The sequence below is a fragment of the Oncorhynchus masou genome, chromosome 20 (assembly GCF_036934945.1).
Source record: "Oncorhynchus masou masou isolate Uvic2021 chromosome 20, UVic_Omas_1.1, whole genome shotgun sequence".
NCBI lineage: Eukaryota > Metazoa > Chordata > Actinopteri > Salmoniformes > Salmonidae > Oncorhynchus > Oncorhynchus masou.
In genome coordinates, this window is record NC_088231.1 from 760,420 (window position 1) to 782,578 (window position 22,159).

Below are 22,159 nucleotides of genomic sequence, written 5' to 3' on the forward strand. Positions count from 1 at the left end.
ATGTTTTTCCCTGTCCAATAAAGTCACCATGCAGCCAAACTGAGCCATACTTTAATTGACAAATTAGCTACTCATATCCCTTAGCATGTGTGCTATATAATATTGCCTTGAGAGAGCTTGGTCCATAGATGCTACAGACAAAGTTTCATCTCCAAATCCATCATGGTGGACATTATGGGTCCTTGAGGTGTCACGTTCGTCGTATAGAGGAGACCAAGGCGCAGCGTGATGAGAATACATACTGCTTTTTAATAAACGAAGAACACTTAACAAATGTGCCGCTATATAAACTAAGTGCTGACACAGGCAACTACACATAGACAATAACCCACAGATAAACCAAAGAATATGGCTACCTAAATATGGTTCCCAATCAGAGACAACGATAAACAGCTGCCGCTAATTGAGAACCAATCTAGGCAACCATAGACATACATTTACCTAGACAAACCAAAACCCCATAGATGTACAAAAACCCCTAGACAAGACTAAAACTAAACAAACCACCCTTGTCACACCCTGACCAAACCAAAATAATAAAGAAAACAAAGAATACTAAGGTCAGGGTGTGACATGAGGCAAATTTGTTGACTGTGAGGAGAGGGAATTGAGTACCAAATTTCAGGACTATGTCACACAGATGAGGTGAGGTGCATGACCTTTCAAAGTTTGCATTTTAAATAAATTGTTATAGCTCCACCAAGTGGCCAATTTGCATGGCATTGTAGGATATGGTGAGGCCCTTGGCCTTTTACCATCATGCAAGGTTGCACTCTCCCTAGTTTTCTCCACCTATATTTAAATAGATTGCTTATAACAAATACAAATATGCGACACTCTCTCTCACACACAGAGAGGGTTGAGGGCTAAAGGAAAGGATTAATCTCCTTTTTTCAACATAGAGAGAAGCAATGGTTTCTTGGGGCACTTCCAGCTATATTTAAATATAATTCAAATGACAAACACGATTTGTCGACATTCCCTCTCAAAGAGGAGGTTCTTCTAGGGAAGGGTTCATCTCTGTCCGTTAACATCATGAGAAACAGGGGTTTCTGGGAAGGGGGGCAACTCCATGCTTTAAGCCCCTAACTTAAACAAGCTTGCATGTTAGGTCCCATTCACCCCTCGCTCCCTCAGCCAAGCTAAAGTTTATCAATGAGCTTTCAATTACCAACAACAGTCTTTTGCCACAAATATCAATCCATGTCTGTATCTACACTGTTATTCATGATTATAACTATTGTTAGTAGGGAAAAGATCAGTTCTTCATGCCAGTAAGAAATAAAGAGGTCTCTTGATGTATTCTGACAATGAAGTGAAAATGTTCCACAACACCAGTAATGCAAATGTTTTTTAAGATTATGATTTGGGGATTCTTCATGATGGGATTTTCAAAGATTACAGATGAAATATGAGAGTTCTCACACACTTTCGGCATAGGCAAGTTGCATAATTTCCATTTATTTAGGCAAATTAGGGTAGACTATTCATCATTGTGGGTCGGATTAAGGTTTGCAGTTCCGAGAACAAGATGAGGGCCACCTTGGTTTAAAAGTTGCCCTTCATTTGCATACAATTGTCAGTGAGCCATGGTGTGCATTGTTGATCCAACATTGGAGGAGGACAGTGCTCTAGCCCAACCATTTTATCAGCAGAGAGATAAAATCAACCTTGGATTTGCAAGCCAACTAAAAAAGTGCTCTTGCCTCGACCATGGTCCACGTCTTATGCCATCATGAAAATATATGTATATTTCAACCCTGCCATGAAAATTTTGTACATTTTCAGCCCTATTGCCATTCTTTAAAAAATCTTCGAACCTTCAATTTAAATTTAGACCATTTCAACCTTCTTTCCCTGCTTTAAAAATATTTGGACCCATTTCAATTTGGAAAAACTTTTAGCTAGACTCTGAGAACTCAATTGTGGCAGGGCCTCTGACTTTCCCTCACATAGAAAATAAAATGTCTTCAAACCAGTAGGGAGCTGATTTTGTCCAGCTTGTGCCTTAAATGCTCTTCCCTTGTCTCTCAATAACTCAACTAATCTCCTCCCCAACCCCTGTCCCTTCACTCTTTCTTTAAGTAAGTTGTATGGCATTGCTTTCCAAAAGAGCGGTGAGAAAAGAGAGGTAAAAAAGAAAGTGAGAAACTCATAGTGGTTTTTGCTAGGGTTGCCCCATTGTGGTGGGCCTGAATGGGAGGACAATCTTTGGTTCCTTGGGCTTCATCCTTGAGTGATTCGGAAGAAAAATAATCACCCCCATGAAATCAAAGTGTTCTCTGTAGAAGGGAAGGACTAAAGCTGCTTGCTGGGCACCCCAGGCCCCTCTCCCCCAGGCCCTCTCCCCTCTTCTGCCCAGGTCAGGGAGCCCTGCTACCATTCTCCTCTCCTGCTTCCACCAACAAGTACACTTTCACACACACACACACACACACACACACACACACACACACACACACACACACACACACACACACACACACACACACACACACACACACACACACACACACACACACACACACACACACACACACACACACACTAATTAGCCAGAGTGTCCCATGGGTGCGAGTTAAACCAAAGAGAGTGAGGAGTCTGCAGGTGTCCTTGTGTGGACTAGAGGATGGATAAATGGACAACGTTCATCGCCTCGCCAGCTACTGACCAAAAGGGGAAGAAAGACAAAGTGCCCACGCAGATGGAAAAGTGATAATAAGATAAAAGAGGAGGGCTTTTGAAGGAATACTTGGTCCCAACAGCCCCAATATTGGTTTAAATCCGTGCTCTAAAAACAGAGTTTAGTGCAGAAAAAAAGACTCCCTTTTCAGCCAGATGAGTAAGATTTAGCAACAGCACTCACCATGAATAATAATAAATTGAACACAGAAACAAAGGATCCCCCCCAAAAACATTTATTGTTATGTAAACTGATTCTCAATGAGTGAGCTTTGCATGTCTCACTGGTTAGAGAATGTTCATCTTTTGTATTAATATCACACACTGAAGTTTCACAATCCACTCTTTCAGAGTTACCTCTTTACAGGAATGTTGAAACTGAAGCACATGGAGTGTTTGTTACATATGAGCACCAAAGGCATTGGGACAGTGACATACTATTTGTTGTTTTGGTTCTGTACTCCAGCACTTTGGATTTGAAATGACAGTCAGCTTTAATTTGAGAGTGTTTTCTTCATCCATATCAGGTTAACTGTTTAGAAATTATAGCATAGTCCCCCCACTTTAGGGGACCAAAAGTATTGGGGCAAATTCATTTCCATGTGTATTAAAGTAGTCAAATGTTTAATATTTGGTACCACAAACAATTGCTGTATTTTTTGATTGTGTTTCAAATGAATACTAACGAATAGTAAATAATGTATTATGTCATTTTGGAGTCACTTTTATCATGAACAAGAATTGAATATGTTTCTAAACACTTCTAGACCATGATTACGGATAGTCCTGAATGAATCGTGAATAATGATGAGTGAGAAAGCTACAGATGCAGAAATATCATACCCCCAAGACATGCTAACCTCTCACCATTACAATAACAGGGAAGATTAGCATTGTTTTTTTGGGGGGGGGGATATTTGATATCTTTCCCACTCACATGTACAGTACCAGTCAAAAGTTTGGATACACCTACTCAGTCAAGGGTCTTTCTTTATTTTTTACTATTTTCTACATTGTAGAATAATAGTAAAGACATCAAAACTATGAAATAACAGATACGGAATTATATAATAACCAAAAAAGTGTTAAACAAATCCATATATATTTTAGATTTTAGATTCTTCAAATTAGCCACTCTTTGCCTTGATGACAGCTTTGCACACTCTTGGCATTCTCTCAACAAGTGTTGATGTCTTCACTATTATTCCACAATATAGAAAATAGTAAAAATAAAGAAAAACCCTTGAATGAGTAGGTGTGTACAAACTTTTGACTGGTACTGTATATCTACCAGATCTCACAGTCTCAATCGTTAAAATTATTTTTATTTAACCTTTATTTCACTAGGCAAGTCAGTTAGGAACAAATTCTTATTTACAATGACGGTCTACCCCGGCCAAACCCTCCCCTAACCCGGACAGCGCTGGGCCAATTGTGCGTCACCCTATGGGACTCCCGGTCATGGCTGGTTGTGATCTGTAGTGATGCCTCTAGCACTGAGACAGCTCCTTAGACTGCTGCACCACTCGGGAGACAAGTAAGAGTTTAGGTTTGGGATAGGCTTAAAACAAAAATATAAAAAACGACTTTCTATCGCTGGATTCAAACTTGCAACCTTCGGAATCAGAGGCAGATTCTTGCATGGGAGGTTGGAATTTTTTGGTCTAACTTTCTCACTCATATATGTAGCTTCTAGCTCTCACAGTCTCACATCAGAATTAGAAGTTCATTCATGTTTCTCAAACGTCAAATTTCAAAGTTGTTCCAAACGTCAAATTTCAAAGTGTATAAGAATAAGTTAAGGCATTAACTCTAAAATGTTAAGGTTAGTGTTAAGTTCAGGCATTAACTCTGAATGTTTAAGGTAAGAGTTAAGGTTTGCGATAGTCTTAAAACAAAAAATATGAAAAACAACTTTCTATTACTGGATTCAAACTTGCAATCTTTGGAATCAGAGGCAGATACAACGCCAAAACTAAATCGAAACCTACTTGAAGAAAACACTGTTGCCCCTTGTGGCCAGTTTCCACGTCATCTCCCAATTGTCCTCAGACATGGATGGATGTCAAATACTGACTTGTATCACGGGTGATCCGGCTGAAATATATACACTCCCCTCCTCATTTATTTGAACAGTTTTTTTTTTTTTTTTTTTTACATTTGGCTCTTTCCTCAAGCATTTTGAATTTGAGATCAAATGTTTCATATGAGGGTACTTTCATACATTTTCATACATATCTGTTTAACCGCTGAAAATGAAAACACTATGTATCTAGTGCCCTCATTTGAAGAATTATTTGTATTTGGAAAAATTCACTAATAGTGTATTAAAGCAGTCAAAAGTTAAGTATTTGGTCCCATATTCCTAGCACGTAATGACGACATCAAACAATTGACTCTACAAACTTGTTGGATCCATTTGAAGTTTGTTTTAATTGTGTTTTGGATAATGTTTTTCCCAATAGGAACTGAATGGTGAATAATGTATTGTGTCATTTTGGCGTCACTTTTATTGTAAATAAGAATAGAAGATGTTTCTGAACACGTATGGATAATCATGAACAAATTATGAATATGGGACCAAATGTGCTTAGTTTTATTCCATTTATTTTTATCCCCCCCAAAAAGTCCTATTACTTGATGACAAGCATACCGATGACAAGCATACCCATAACATGATGCAGCCATCACTATGCTTGAAAATATGAAGAGTGGTACTTAGTGATGTGTTGTGTTGGATTTGCACCAAACAACGCTTTCTATTCAGGACGAAAAATGTATCTCTTTGCCAAGTTTTGCAGTTTTACTTTAGTGCCTTATTGCAAACAGGATGCATGTTTTGTAAAAAAAAAAAATTCTGCACAGGCTTCCTTCTTTTCACACTGTCATTTAGGTTAGCATTTTGGAGTAACTACAATGTTGTTGATCCATCCTCAATTTTCTCCTATCAGAGCCTTTTAACTCTGTAACTGTTTTAAAGTGACTATTGGCCTCATGGTGAAATCCCTGAGCAGTTTCCTTCTTCTCTGTAAACTGAGTTAGGAAGGATGCCTGTTGATACACTATCCAAATCCTAATTCATAACTTCACCATGCTCATAGGGATATTTAGCGTCTGCTTTTTTATTTTTACACTACCAATCGGTGCCCTTTACGAGGTGTTGAAAAATCTCCCTGGTCTTTGTGGTTGAATTTGTGCTTGAAATGTACTACTCGATTGAGGGACATTTACAGATAATTGTATGTGTGGGGTACAACGATGGGGTAGTTATAAATAATGTTAACCACTATTATTGAACACAGAATGAGTCCATGCAATTTATTTTGCCATTTGTTAAGCACATTTTTACTCCTAAACTTATTTAAGCTTGCCATAACAAAGGGGTTGAATACTTGATTGATTGATTGCCTCATGACATTACAGATTTATATAAAAAAAGAATAATCTACAAACAAAATCCCACTTTGACATTATGGGGTATTGTGTGTAGACTAGTGAAACAAAATCTCAATTTAAATCATTTTTAATTCAGACTGTAACACAACAAAATGTGGAAAAAGTCAAGGGGTGTGAATACTATCAGAAGGCACTGTATATATTTTCACACTATGATGTTGGAATAATATTGGGAAATCATGAAAATTATGACAATGCCCTTTCAGTGTGAGACGTGTTTGAAAAGATTGGTAAATTAGTTAATTGACTACTAAGAGCGAGAGTTCCAAACCTCTCTGTCAATAACAGCTAGTTTTCAGTTTCCCCCTTCCTCTCAGACCACTGCCAGAAAGTCCTAGCAACTACATTGTTTCTTAACATTCTCTGAATGTTCTGAGAACATGACATTAAATAGAACCATGAAGAAACTTGCGGAAAATGTTACGCTGAAGTACTGAAATTTCCACAGAAGAACATTGTTTTTTGAAGTTCTCTGAACATCCTGAGAATATTATTTTTAATTGAACAATGAGGAAACCTATAGAAAACGTTACGCTGAAGTACTGGCACTCTCACAGAAGAACATTGTTTCTTAATTTATAACATAATTCTCAGAATGTTATGTGCTAGCTGGGTATCCTGCAACATTCCCAGAATGGAAATGCAAAACAACCAGAGGACAACCACACTTTCACCAAGCTCTAAGAAACGTGTTTCTCAAAACATTATGTGATAGCTGGGTTGTATTATTGTGGAGTGACACTAAATAAATACAGTCATGTACAGAATTTCGCCACACCCGCAATAACATCTGCTAAACATGTGTATGTGACCAATACATTTGATTTGATGTCTAAATGTTGTTTGTATGTCATTTTGACAACCTAATGCAAAGCAAATTGCCCCTGCTAATTTGCCCAGCAGGCAAATCTGGTTGCAATGACAAGCTGGCATATTTTGTAACATCACAGTCAGGTTGTAAGGCGATTGTAAAAGGACGTTATTTAGACATCTTTTTAGTGAACAGGAAAATACGTCTTAAATTTGTTGTATAATCTGACGTCACATCAACCAGAAAAAAATATTTCAACCCGGAAATGACGTCATTATGATGGTTGATGATGACTCTTTACTTTACTCTAGTCCCAGAGGTTCTTCTCTTGCGTATGTCCTGGATCAGCCGGCGATAGGCCACCCGGCCTGCCAGGTCTCGGTCCAGCCAGGCCAAGACATGGTAGTACTCCTCCGGGTTCAAGGGTACGTCACACAGCCGCAGAACCGCTCGGAACTCGCCTGGGGAGAGGTAGCCACTGTCGGAGCTGTCCAGCCTGTGGAAGGCCCGACGCAGAATCTTGCCCTGCCGCTGGAGCTGGGTGGAGGGTGTCATGGGGAGATGGGGAGGTTTTCAACTCAAAGCAACATTAATAAAACTAGAGTGTAATTCTTATTAATCGTTCTGCTTATGTGACTCAGTAAAAACAATTGTTCTGAAAAAAAACAATAATAATATGGTTCTCATACAAGAAGTCTCGCAAAACTCTAACTTTTTCCAAAGGAGTGTTATAATTTTCTTTTAGCAGCAATTATTCAATAAAGCTCATTATGAAATTGAATCAGTGTAAGGTTTTCATCATACAGAATGGGGGTTAACTAGATCTTGCAGTCTATGAGGATATGGAAGTGGATTGAAATATCCTAAATCTATGGTGGATCGCACTGATTAAAAGTTAGTCAGTGTACCTTCTTCCTTAGTCTTGAGCTCAGTGGTACTTGGTCACACAAGGAAGAGCCTTTCTCTGCAGACAGATCCTCTGTTTCGTTATGGAACTGCAGTATGCCGGCCATGTTGGATCCATGCCTCCACGGCTGTTTCCGTCTCCCAAAGGGCCTCAGGAACTCAACGAAGGAAACCCTGAGGATGGAGTGTTGCTGCTCATTCAAAATATAAGGATCAAAACCATTGGCCATAGCCGCTTGAGGAATGTAGCTGAGGCACAATCAGATGGAACATCAGTCTGATGGTTCCAGATCCACGCTCTGACTCTAGAAGCAATTTTATGTTTGTGCAAAAATGTTAGGTTTGTGTAAAAAACTTAAACAGGGATAGGCCATCCTGTATGTCAACTAGTCAGAATTTCTGACAATACACCCACCTTCCATCCCTGTTGATGTCAAACTTTCGAGCCAGCATCTCCCACTCGTAGCCATCGAGGTGCACACACAGACCTTTCAGCACTTCCTGGAACTCCTCCTGGCTCACAAACCCCGTCCTATAAGGATCCAACTCCTCGAACTCCGCTCGCAACTCATCCAATGACAGCTCCACCTAGGCCAGTGTAGAGGGAGGGAAATAATGGCGACAATGAGAAAAAGTTGACCTGGGCCAAAGATGGGGTTAGGTACATTAACCTGAAAAAACCCTGGACAGACTGCAGATGTGAACAGTGACTAGCACAATCCACATATACACTTAGGGATGCCAAGGGCATTATCAAAGCTAAAGATGTAGGAATATTACATCTCCACATTTTTCAGCGGCTAGTAGCTGCTGTGAAAGGATCTGAAGCACAATAGACACGTCTCAGGATGAACTAAAGGCTTAGAGATTGGGCGTAAGTGACGTGTTCCACTTAAAGACAACACAACAGTTCTGGATAAACTCGATCACTTTCTGGGCCATAAAAGGACCTTACACTAGAACCGCCATAGGCCAACGCCCCATGAGGTTTGATTTTGTAATTAAGATAAATCTGCCTTTTTCAAATCAAAGTCATTCTCCTTCCCTGACTTTTCCTAATTGCCCAGTTATTAGCATTTTAAAAACACAAACAGCAAAGTATTGAGAGCCGCTTTTCCTGTTCCCCCCCCCCCTAATTTAAGGGGCCAAGACAAATGCGCTGCTGGGCGTTGGTACCCAAGCGGGCTGTACGTGAGTCCTGCTGCTCTGATTGGATAAAGCAAAGCTGTCACCATTCACTCGCTTCATATTTCACGCAAGCTGTCTCAGTTCACTCACTTCATAATCTACCCGATCACTTCTCACAGCATGTTTCGGGTCTGATCATTTAGATTGCTGCTGCATCCTGTTAGCCTGCTACTATAATAAATCAATAGGCGAGGATGTTTGCTTGCAAGCTATCAATGTGTATAAAATCTTACAAGCGAAGTGAGATTAGGGAAAGTTCTGTGGTAGCCTAATCAATTATGTTTGTTTTGTTCCTTTATGTTTTCCAGACACCTTGATCACTGAACCCGAGACCATGGTGGATGGGGAAACGTCACTGGATTTGGTAGCTGGCACCGATCGTTCCAAGGATTCTCCCCCAATCACATGTCCTCGGCTCCTAACCCGTTATCAAACTCACAGGAACCAGTGCTACTCAGCCCGGGATGCAAGCATCTCTACTCAGATAAGCAAATACTTTGATGTCATCCAAGACATTGACACAGATGCTGCACTTATCTTCTGGGCTAAATTCAAAGACAGATTGCCAAATCTATACACATGGGCAATGAAGGTCTTATCAATCCCTGTCTCCTCAGCACTGGTTGAGAGGGTTTTTACTAGAGGGTGGCTCATCATGAGACCCCACTGCGCTCGTTTAGGTCATAGAAGGGTCACTGCACCTGTATTTCTGAAATGCAATCATACCCCGTTGTAGTTGATCTCTGATAAGAGCTACACCAATCCATTCACCTTCTTCAAGCAATTCAAACTGGTATGAAATGGCTTAATTGAAGCTGGTAATGTGATTTGAAATGCCAATATTATACAGTTGAAGTCGGACGTTTACATACAGTACACCTTAGCCAAATACATTTAAACTCAGTTTTTCCCAATTCCTGACATTTAATCCTAGTAAAAATGTCCTGTCTTAGGTCAGTTGGGATCACTACTTTATTTTAATAATGTGAAATGTCAGAATAATAGTAGAGAGAATGAATTCTCAGTTTTTATTTCTTTCATCACATTCCCAGTGGGTCAGAAGTGTACATACACTCAATTAGTATTTGGTAGCATTGCCTTTAAATTGTTTAACTTGGGTCAAATGTTTTGAGTAACCTTCCACAAGCTTCCCACAATAAGTTGAGTGAATTTTGGCCTACAAATTTTCTATGAGATTGAGATCAGGGCTTTGTGATGGCCACTCCAATACCTTGACATTGTCGTCCTTAAGACATTTTGCCACAACTTTGGAAGTATGCTTGGAGTCATTGTCCATTTGGAAGACCCATTTGCGACCAAGCTTTAAATTCCTGATTGATGTCTTGAGATGTTGCTTCAATATATCCACATAATTTTCCTTTCTCATGATGTGACGTGCACCAGTCCCTCCTGCAGCAAAACACCCCCGCAACATGATGCTGCCACCCCCGTGCTTCACGGTTGGGATGGGTTCTTCGGCTTGCAAGCCTCCCTCTTTTTCCTCCAAACATAACGATGGTCATTATGGCCAAACAGTCTTATATTTGTTTCGTCAGACCAGAGAACATTTTTTGAGAGGACAATCTTTGTCCCCATGTGCATTTGCAAACCGTAGTCTTTTTTTAAATTGCGGTTTTGGAGCAGTGGCTTCTTCCTGGCTGAGTGGCCTTTCAGGTTATGTCGATATAGGACTCGTTTTACTGTGGATATAGATACTTTTGTACCTGTTTCCTCCAGCATCTTCACCAGGTCCTTTGCTGTTGTTCTGGGATTGATTTGCACTTTTCACACAAAAGTATGTTCATCTCGAGGAGACAGAACGCGTCTCCTTCCTGAGTGGTATGACGGCTGCGTGGTCCCATGGTGTTTAATACTTGCATACTATTGTTTGTACAGAACGTGGTGCCTTCAGAGGCGTTTGGAAATTGCTCACAAGGATCAACCAGACTTGTTGAGGTCTACAATTTTTTTCCTGAGGTCTTGGCTGATTTCTTTTGATTTTACCATGAGTTTGAAGGGAGGCCTTGAAATACATGCACAGGTACACCTCCAGTTGACTCAAATTATGTCAATCAGCCTATCAGAAGCTTCTAAAATCATGACATAATTTTCTGGAATTTTCCAAGCTGTTTAAAGGCACAGTCAATTTAGTGTATGTAAACTTCTGACCCACTGAAATTGTGATACAGTGAATTATAAGTAAAATAATCTGTCTGTAAACAATTGTTATAAATATTACTTGTGTCATGCACAAAGTAGATGTCCTAACCGACTTGCCAAAACTATAGTTTGTTAACAAGAAATTTGTGGAGTGGTTGAAAAAACGAGTTTTAATGACTGCGACTAAAGTGTATGTAAACTTCCGACTTCAACTGTATGTGCACAGTATACTCTAGCCTGTGAAATGAAAATATTGGCTTTATGATTTGAATATATCAGAATGACAAGATATAAAATATATTTTATATTTTGAGTTGGTGTTGAAATGACTTGATGAACTCTTTTTCAACTTGTTTATTTTATTTATCATTAATGATCTCATTCCAAAATCATGGGCATTAATATGGAGTTGGTCCCCCTTTACTGCTACAACAGCCTCCACTCTTCTGGGAAGGCTTTTCACCAGATGTTGGAACATTGCTGAGGGGGCCTACTTCCATTCAGCCACAAGTGCATTGGTGAGGTCGGGCACTGATGTTGGGGCTGAGGTCAGGGCTCTGTGCAGGCCAGTCAAGTTCTTCCACATCAATCTTGACAAACCATTTATTTTTGGACCTCGCTTTGTGCACAGAGGCATTGTCATGCTGAAACAGGAAAGGGCCTTCCCCAAACTGTTGCCACAAAGTTGGAAGCACAGAATTGTCTAGAATGTCATTGTATACTGTAGCATTAAGATTTCCCTTCACTGGAAGTAAGAGGCCGAGCCCAACCCATGAAAAACAGCCCCAGACCATTATTCATACTCCACCAGACGTTATAATTTGCATCTATGCATTGGGGCAAATAGCTTTCTCCTGGCATACGCCAAACCCTAATTCGTCCGATGGTGAAGCCAGATGCCAGAGGGTGAAGCATGATTCATCACTCCAAAGAACGAGCTTCCACCACTCCAGAGTTCAATGGCGGCGAGCTTTACACCACTCCAGACGTAGCTTGGCATTGTGAATTGTGATCTTAGGCATGTGTGTAGCTGCTCAGCCATGGAAAACCATTTCACGAAGCTCTTGACGAGTAGTTATTGTGGCGACATTGCTTCCAGAGGCAGTTTGGAATTCGGTAGTGAGTGTTGCAACCGAGGACAGACAATTTTTAATTGCTGCGTGCTTCAGCACTTGGTGGTCCCCGCTCTGTGAGCTTGTGTGGCCTACAATTTCGCGGCTGAACCGTTGCTCCTAGACGTTTACACTTCACAATAACAGCACTTACAGTTGACTGGGGCAGCTCAAGCAGGGCAGAAATGTAACGACCTGCCTCGTTGCAAAGGTGGCATTCAGTAAGGCCATTCTACTGACAATGTTTGTCTATGGAGATTGCATGGCTGTGTGCTCAATTTTATACACCTGTCAGCAACGGATGTGGCTGAAATAGCCGAAACCACTCATTTAAAGTTTTGTATATATATTGTATGTCATAGTAGTTCCTTATAAATACCTTTGCTGTCTTTTAATCAGGGTAGTTTGCTGAAGTGACAATTCAAATAAACTTTTGTTTTTGATATGATCACCATAAACTGCAAAGCTGTCATCTATTTATACCAGTTCTACACTGTACTGTATATACCACATGCAATGGTTTTCAAATATCTTATAGCCTACCTTGTTGGAACCGTTTTGGCTTGACTTATGTGTTGGGTATATGTCGTATGGCTAGGGATGTTTGAACTTGTTTTGTAAACTGGAGGGCACTATTTGCTGGGTCAAGGGTCACTGGTCATGTAATATGCAGCCAATTCTGATCTTTCCACTAATTGGTCTTTTGACCAATCACATCAGATCTTTTTCAGATCTGATTAGTCTAAAGTTTTCAGATCTGATTAGTCTAAAGACCAATTTGTGAAAAAAAGACTAGAATTGGGCTGCATGTCTAAACTCAGCCAAGTTAGCATAGAAGTCGGGTGTGACTTTAAATCAGAGGAAAGGCTCAATTAGTCTGTCCCCCAATTTAAACGCACACCAGCTGATGGGGAAATTCTATGTATGTAGTGGCTAATCCCTGAGCCACTTCCTGCACATGTTGAGAGCAGTTAATGACGCAAGTCAGTCATTTGAAACGCAATTTTTTAGATAAATGGATTGGCTTCTGTCACTTAGTAAATGATCCAGTGTAGTGGATTTAGTTTCTAAAGAATGGGGTGGAAGAGAGAAAGTATATGGCATCACCCATTTTTTCCTGGGTGTGTCAGCTCGTCCACCCCAAACGGCATGGGCACGGTCTTTTGGGATGTGGTCTCCCAGGGCTCTCATAGGGCCATCGCTTATACCAGGTTGCAGCAAGTCTGTCTGGATAGATTCTGAAAGTATCAGCATCTAGCGCCATGACCTAAGATGTCAGGCAATATATATTGTACACCACTGTTCGAAAGTTTGGGGTTACTTAGAAATGTCCTTGTTTTTGAAAGAAAAGCACATTTTTTTGGGCCATTCAAATAAGATCAAATTGATCAGAAATACAGTGTAGACATTGTTAATGTTGCAAATTACTATTGTAGCTGGAAAACAGATGATTTTTATGGAAAATCTACATAGGCGTACAGAGGCTCATTATCAGCAACCATCACTCCTGTGTTCCTATGGCACGTTGTGTTAGCTAATCCAAGTTTATCATTTTAAAATGTTAATTGATCATTAGAAAACCATTTTGCAATTATGTTAGCACAGCTGAAAACAGTTGTCCTGATTAATGAAGCAATAAAACTGTCCTTCTTTAGACTAGTTGAGTACCTTGAGCATCAACATCTGTGGGTTCGATTACAGGCTCAAAATGGCCAGAAACAAAGAACTTTGTTCTAAAACTTGTCAGTCTATGCTTGTTCTGAGAAATGAAGGCAATTCCATAAGATAAATTGACAAGAAACTGAAGATCTCATACAATGCTGTGTACCACTCCCTTCACAAAACAGAGCAAACTGGCCCTAACCAGAATAGAAAAAGAAGTGGGAGGCCCCGGTGCACAACTGAGCAAGAGGACAAGTAGAGTGTCTTTCTTTCTTTCTTTCTTTCTTTCTTTCGTTCTTTCTTTCTCTCTTTCTTTCTTTCTTACCTCTGCTGCAGAGGATTGTTTGTTAGAGTTTGTTAGAGTTACCAGCCTCAAAAATTGCAGGTAAAATAAATGTTTCACAGAGTTCAAGTAACAGACACATCTCAACATCAACTTTTCAGAGGAGACTGTGTGAATCAGTCCTTCATGGTCAAATTGATGCAAAAAATAACACTATAAAAAGGACACCAATAAGAAGAAGAGACTTGCAGCATTGGACATTAGACCAGTGGAAATCTTTCCTTTGGTCTGATGAGTCCAGACTATACATTTTTGGTTCCAACTGCCATTTCTTTGTGAGACGCAGAGTAGGTGAACGGATCATCTCCGCATGTGTGTTTACCACCGTGACGCATGGAGGAAGAGGTGTGATGGTGTGGGGGTGCTTTGCTGGTGACACTGTCTATGATTTATTTAGAATTCAATGCACACTAAATCAGCATGGCTACCACAGCATTCTGCAGCGATATAACATCCCATCTGGTTTGCGCTTAGTGGGACTGTGATTTGTTTTTCAACAGGACAATGACCCAACACACTTCCAGGCTGTGTAAGGGCTATTTGACCAAGAAAAGTAGAGTGATGGAGTGCCGCATTAGATGACCTGGCCTCCAAAATCACCTACCTCAACCCAATTGAGATGGTTTGGGATGAGTTGGAATGCAGAGTAAAGGAAAAGCAACCAAAACATGCACAGCATATGTGGGAACCCCTTCAAGACTGTTGGGAAAGCATTCCAGGTGAAGTGAGTTGAGAGAATTTTTATTTATTCAACTAGGCAAGTCAGTTACAAACAAATTCTTATTTTCAATGATGGTCTAGGAACAGTGGGTTACATAGCAGAACAGGGGTTTGAACTTACAACCTTCCGGTTACTAGTCCAACACTCTAACCACTAGGCTACGCTGCCTCACCGGAATGACAAGACTGCATTAAGCTATCATCAAGGCAAAGGGTGGCTGAAATATATTTGGATTTGTTTAACACTTATTTGGTTACCACATGATTCCATGTGTTATTTCATAGTTCTGATGTCTTCACTATTATTCTACAATGTAGAAAATAGGAAACATAAAGAAAAACCCTTGAATGAGTAGGTGAGTCCAGACTTTGGACTGGTACTGAATATACTGTATATAATCCTGGGCAGTAGGACAGCTACGTAACTGGTACTGTATGTCTTGGCCCTGCTCCATGGAGGAGGGTTGTCAAGAGCGAAGATAGCTCCTCACCTGCTCGCTCCCATAAGATGGGGAGGCAGAGCAGGCAGTAGCTAATCACAGTAACAAAATGGGATGAGGAAAAGTCAAAACTTTGTGGACTCGAGCGTACCAGATTGCTCGCCGCCTTTTCCCTAAGATCCAGAAAGTAAAGTTCGATTAAATTACTAGACTGACTGATCTCTAGCTCAATGGAGAGTGTTCTCCATAACAGCCAAGTCGTTTTTGCAGTCATGGAAAAAATACCCAAATGTCATACTTGAGTAAAAGTATTAAAAGGTGCATGAGGGAAGCCCTACAATATTATGTTTTTCTAAGTAGTGTTAAAGCCTGCGAGCAGGCAATGTTGGAAAGTAATCTTTAGACATGCTGTACTTTTCTTAAATGTAGTTTTGTAATTGACTAAAACAAGCAGACAACAATATATTTTTTTCCTGGTGCCAATGAGGTAACATAGGTAACCACAGGTTGTTTTCTCCACAGACTGGGACGGGGGCCATGTTCTATCTAGTACCAACTGAGACAATACAGAATGATATTTGCTTCCAAAGATTTTGGAAGCATCTATATACAGTAGGTCTTATAAATGGTTTATAGTGTAACGAGCCGGTGGTCTCGTGGTAAATCTCCTGGCTCAAGACACATATGTCAGCTATACCACTCTCTCCACCAGAGATCGAGGTTCAAACCCAGCTCCAACCCTTCAATCTGTTTGTCCAATCTGTATCCCCCTCTGGGGCGGCAGGGTAGCGGAAGGTTGCAAGTTCAAACCCCCAAGCTGACAAGGTACAAATCTGTCATTCTGCCCCTGAACAGGCAGTTAACCCACTGTTCCCAGGCCGTCATTGAAAATAAGAATGTGTTCTTAACTGACTTGCCTGGTAAATAAAGGTAAAATAAAATAAAAATGTCAAATCTGGAAAATATATAAGTGGAATTCCACTATCCTTTAAATAAGGGGTTATAAAGGCTTCATTAATCCTTAAAAGTTGTGCTTTGTTTAAAGTGGGATGATTATTATTATCATGATCACAGGGAAGGAAGATGGGGAAGGGGCAGTTGGGAGGTTCTCTGAGAGTTGCACCAAAGCTGAGAGGCCTCCCCATCCAAACTCACATGAGTGGGGATATGTTGGTAGGGAGACAGCAGTGGAGGTCCTCTGGTTCTCCCATGTGAAGGACAATGCTCTCTCTGCTGGGTGAGTGTGAGCAGCAAGTCCCCCTAGTGAACTTCCATGGCCCCCTGTTCTCATACCCTCCCAACAGCCAACAGTCCCTCCTAACACACACTATGCTGTAACCTTAAACAAACTCGCAATTGAGGTCCCATTAGACAGACGTGGGTAGCACAGTGTTGTGTGTGTGTGTTGAAGGCGATAGGGGCTTACCCTGGTTTGCTTTGTAAGTCCCCTCTACCCCCGCTCTTATCTTCCCACCCCTGCCCCCTTACCCCTACCTTGGCACGCACTCCATCTGCAAGTATGTCAGACACACAGTGGAGCTTTCTGGAGCACTGCCGGAGATTCTCATCCCCTTTCTTTGGGGGGCTGCGCTTGGCGTTGGGAAAGCACGAGGACTTGGGAGAGTAGCCAAAGTGGCGCGCAAGCTGCAAGAAATCCAGCGTCCTGTCCTGGTTGGTAATCAAAGTGACCCAAAGATGTCGGATCTCCCCGGCTCACTTCGGGGTGGATGTCAAATCTGCAGGATGAAAAGATGAAAAGAGAGAGACAGAGCGAGAGGGAGAGAAGGAACAAGAGAGTGAGAAAAGGGGGAGAAAGGGATGGAGAAAGAAGAGGGGGACAATTCCCACTACATATAGATGAATAACTACTATCTCACAGGGTTTAAGGGCCCCCTTTTTGCTTGCCCAATCCCCCTCACCCACCCACCCATCCCCCAATCCCCACTTCACCAATAACAATGCCAAAACTTGGCAGCCAACCCAGCACATAAGCAACAGTTTCCCATCAGAGAGCAAGCAGCTATCTTAGGCCTTGTTGGCATCGACCGGAGGCCAAAGAATGGGAAGCACTGTAAGAGAGCAGACATGAATGGGTCTGTAAGAAATGTAAAAAAAAATACAAAAATAAACATCTACACAGTTATACTGCCTGACTCTCAGCACCCTGAGAATATGTCATTGATGAGTAAAGAAGTCCTTTGAAGAGAAACAGATTTGACCCTGATAATTTAACTATTTTCGTTATTAAATTTTTATATGACCCATGTAGATGGATATATGTCAGATATAAAATGTTTTCAAATGACAAATCCTAAAATATATATATAACATCCAAAAAAAACCTGGATTGAGTGGAAAATATTACAGATAGCGGGAGTATCTCAGAAGGGAAAGTTTTAACTGGCTAGATGTGGTATATTAGCTGTGGACCTGGTGGATTCTGACTACTAAGTTATTGTACTAAGACTCTGGAAGGGTAGGGTGAGTGTCCCCCCTGCCAAGGGATGAAGGGTTTACCTTTTCGCAGTTGGCACGACCCTCAATGTACTCACCCGCACTGAGAACCCCAATGCCCGAGATTATGCAAATCCATGGAGATGTTCTATTCAACACTACCTCTATTTAGGGCAGCCACTGGGATATTCCAGCCAAAAAATGAATAGACAGATAAAGGAGGGAAACGATATAAAGGAGAAAACAAGTGGGAAAGGGTCAAAAGAAGACTCAGATAAATGAACAATGCATTTTTTCAAAATGTTCCCCAAACTTTGAAAAGGTATCCCCAGTCTCTCCGTCTTTGTCACTCTTCTTTGGTAGTGGGATTCTGATAGACATGGAGCCCAATGCAGAACAGAGCATGACATGGGAACACCAAAACAAGCGTGCAATACGCCATAGAAAATGGTCTGCCTGTGCTCTCAAGAAAAACAAAATCACAGTAAACGCTTTGTTATTCATGGGAAAAAAAGAGCAGGCTTGTTAACTCCCACAATTAAGGCATCATTTGCCAGGAGAAAGTGGTGCTTCTGATGGCCATTGTTTTTGTGGACAAAAGGTCTCCAAAGCGACCCTCAGATCAGTGCGTATGACTGTGTGAGTATCGCGAGGGTGGCTTTGGTTATCATGTAGCGCCACAACAAGGGGCACTTGTGTCACGAGGAGAGACAGGGTTGTGTGACATCTGAGAAGTACTAAAGATGAATCAGTTGATTTGACACGGTGGTAAGACAAAGAGGCAGTATGCATTCCATAACTCTGTGAGACCATTGAGAGATGCTCACAGGAACTGGGGGCATATAATGCATTTTGAGTCATTTCCCAAGACATTGCCTGAAGAATAGTATTATTCTGTCGGGAAAAAAGTTCAGATTAAAAGCCTTTTTGTTATAGACTATAATATCATTATATCTAAACACCAATCAATTATTCATATTTTGAGTAATTTTTTTCATCAAAAGAGCTTAGGTAAAACATGATTAATTAAAACAAATTTAGAATTACTATGACTTCTCAGTTCTGTGGAAATAAAGATGAAAATCATGTCTTGTCAAATGGCAAATGATTACTTTAGATAACAAAACACAATATTTTCAGTTGCAGCAAAGTTGAGGGTCTAAATTAGTTCTGCAAACGAAACACATTGTGTGGTTGACTCAGCTACTGTAGTTGCAAAGTCAAACTTCAATAAGTTCAGTAAGTTCACACAACATAATTTTTTAAATTCAGCTTAAAGTGAACAAACTGCCTTGGCTAGTAAAGTATTCCATGTCAGCTCAACATGTTTTAGTCCAGCAAACTTAGACATTTAACAGTTACATTTGTATTTATTTTACAGTGAAGCAAAACAATATAAGCGATTCAGAGAAACATTTCACATTTTAGGAATGATCTTTGTTTGTTGTGATTCATGGGTCTTTACCGTCATATTTAGGGCATCATCCCTTTACCAGTGAGTTGAATTTGTGTGTGAATAGTGTTGGGGAAAGTACCCAATTGTCATACTTGAGTAAAAGTAAAGATAACTTAAAAGAAAATGACTCAAGTAAAAGTCTCCCAGTAAAATAATACTTGAGTAAAAGCCTAAAAGTATTTGGTTTAAATGTACTTAAGTATCAAAAGTAAATGTAATCGCTAAAATATACTTAAGTATCAAAAGTATAAATCATTTCAAATTCCTTCAACACTCAGACATAATTTACAAACGAAGCATTAGTGTTTAGTGAGTCTGCCAGATCAGAGGCAGTATGGATGACCACAGATTTTCTCTTCATACGTGTGTGAATTAGACAATTTTCCTGTCCTGCTAAGCATTCAAAATGTAACTAGTACTTTTGGGTGTCAGGGACAATGTAAGGAGTAAAAAGTACATTATTTCTTTAGGAATGGAGTGGAGTAAAATAAAAAGTAATCAAAAATACAAATAGTAAAGTAAAGTACAGATACCCCAAAAAACAACTTAAGTAGTACTTCAAAGTATTTTTACTCAAGTACTTTATAACACTGTGTGTGAATATATGTTCATGTATATTCACATACAGTATATACTGTACGTTGATATAATGATCATATTGTTTTTGTGATAATTAACATGATTTAAGAGAAAGACAAGGGATGCGTCACAAATAGCATCCTATTTCTTACATAGTGTACTACTTTGCTCAAAAGTAGTGCAGATTGTAGGGATAGGGTGCCATTTGCGAAACAGGCAGAATGTACCTCTTTAGAAGCTGGTAGAAGGTCTCTTGACTGAGACGTTTGGTGTTCTTCTCATCCAGCTTCTCAAAGACTCGCTCTGCTGCCTGGTAGTGGTTCTTCACCAGGGCCTTGATGATCTGGAACAGCTATTGAAAAGAGACAGATGTGCCACATCTGACATTTACACCATACACTCTTAAAATTCACAATGGAATTCTATGGATATCAATAGTGTCAACTTATGAATCTACAGAACTACCCATCCCGGATCCGGGAGAATTGTCATCAACTACACTAATTAGCATAGCGCAACGGTCCAAAAATATTACTAGAAAATATTCACAAGTGAAATATAGTGAAACACAGCTTAGCCTTTTGTTAATCACCCTGTCATCTCGAACTTTGAAATTATGCTTTTATCGAAATTAAGTTTATCGATAGCCTAGCATAGCATTATGTCCAGCTAGCAGCAGGAAGCTTGGTCACGAAAATCAGAAAAGCAATCAAATTAACAGTTTACCCTTGATGATCTTCGAATGTTTTCACTGACGAGACTCCCAGTTAGACAGCAAATGTTCCTTTTGATCCATAAAGATTATTTTTATACCCAAAATACCTCCGTTTGTTTGTCACGTTATGTTCAGAAATCCACCGGAAATAGCAGTCACGACAACGGTGAAAAAAATGACAAATTATATTCATAATATCGACAGAAACATGGCAAACGTTTTTTATAATCAATCCTCAAGGTGTTTTTCAAATATCTATTCGATAATATATCAACCGGGACAATTGGCTTTTCAGTAGGAGCGAGAGGAAAAATTACTACCTCTGTCTTTTACGCAAGAATCACTCTGAGAGCCCTCAGCTGGCCACTTACGCAATGTGGTTGTTTATGCTCATTCTTCAACATAAAGGCATGAAACTATGTCAAAATGCTGGAAACACCTTCGGGAATACGTAGAAAAAGGAATCTGGTTAATATCCCTTTCAGTGTCCAATAGGGGTGTATAGGAACACAACGGTTTCAAAACATGAGTCACTTCCTGATTGGATTTTTCTTAGGCTTTCACCTGCAATATCAGTTCTATTATACTCACAGACAATATTTTTGACAGTTTTGGAAAATTTAGAGTGTTTTCTATCCTAAGCTGTCAATTATATGCATATTCAAGCATCTGGTCCTGAGAAATAGGCGGTTTACTTTGGGAACGTTATTTTTCCAAAAATAAAAATAGTGCCCCCTAGTTTCAAGAGGTTATTAACAACAACTCATTTTATTATTACTACTACTACTATTAATAATAATACAACAACAACAAAACTCTTAGAAAAAAACAGTTCCAAAAGGGTTCTTCGGCTGTCCCCATAGGAGAACCCTTTTGGGTTCCATGTAAAACCCTCTGTGGAAAGGGTCCGACATGGAACCCATTAGGGTTCTACCTGGAATCAAAAAGTGTTCTTTAAAGGCTTCTCCTACGGGGACAGCCAAAGAACCAATTTAGTTTCGAGATAGACCCTTTTTTTCTTAGATTGTAGTACAGCTACTACTACTACTACCTTTACTGCTGATAATAATAATAACAATAATACATAACATAATGTCACGTTCTGACCATAGTTCTTTTGTGTTTTCTTTGTTTTAGTGTTGGTCAGGATGTGAGCTGAGAGGGCATTCTATGTTGTGTGTCTAGTTTTCTCATTTCTATGTTTGGCCTGATATGGTTCTCAATCAGAGGCAGGTGTTAGTCATTGTCTCTGATTGGGAACCATATTTAGGTAGCCTGTTTTGTGTTGGGTTTTGTGGGTGGTTGTCTTCTGTCTTCATGTGTCTACACCAGACAGAACGGTTTCGTTTTTTTCACATTAGTTATTTTGTAGTGTTCACGTTTATCGTCGTTATTAAACATGATGAACACTAACCACGCTGCGCTTTGGTCCTTGCCTTCGTCCACAGAAAAAAGCCGTTACACATAAGCTCTTA

The 22,159-nt window shown here is 40.1% G+C and overlaps 1 protein-coding gene across 1 annotated transcript in view; it reads right to left on the reverse strand.

Moving 5' to 3' along the window:
• Nucleotides 1-3,706: 3,706 nt before the first annotated feature.
• Nucleotides 3,707-22,159, reverse strand: part of si:ch211-197n1.2 (EF-hand calcium-binding domain-containing protein 6) — a 65,567-nt gene continuing 47,114 nt past the window's right edge. Inside the window, 6 exon segments of the mRNA XM_064925980.1 lie at nucleotides 3,707-7,486; nucleotides 7,858-8,029; nucleotides 8,271-8,443; nucleotides 16,975-17,191; nucleotides 17,193-17,216; nucleotides 20,197-20,321. Coding sequence (XP_064782052.1) covers nucleotides 7,247-7,486; nucleotides 7,858-8,029; nucleotides 8,271-8,443; nucleotides 16,975-17,191; nucleotides 17,193-17,216; nucleotides 20,197-20,321 — 951 coding nt within the window. The 3' untranslated portion in view covers nucleotides 3,707-7,246.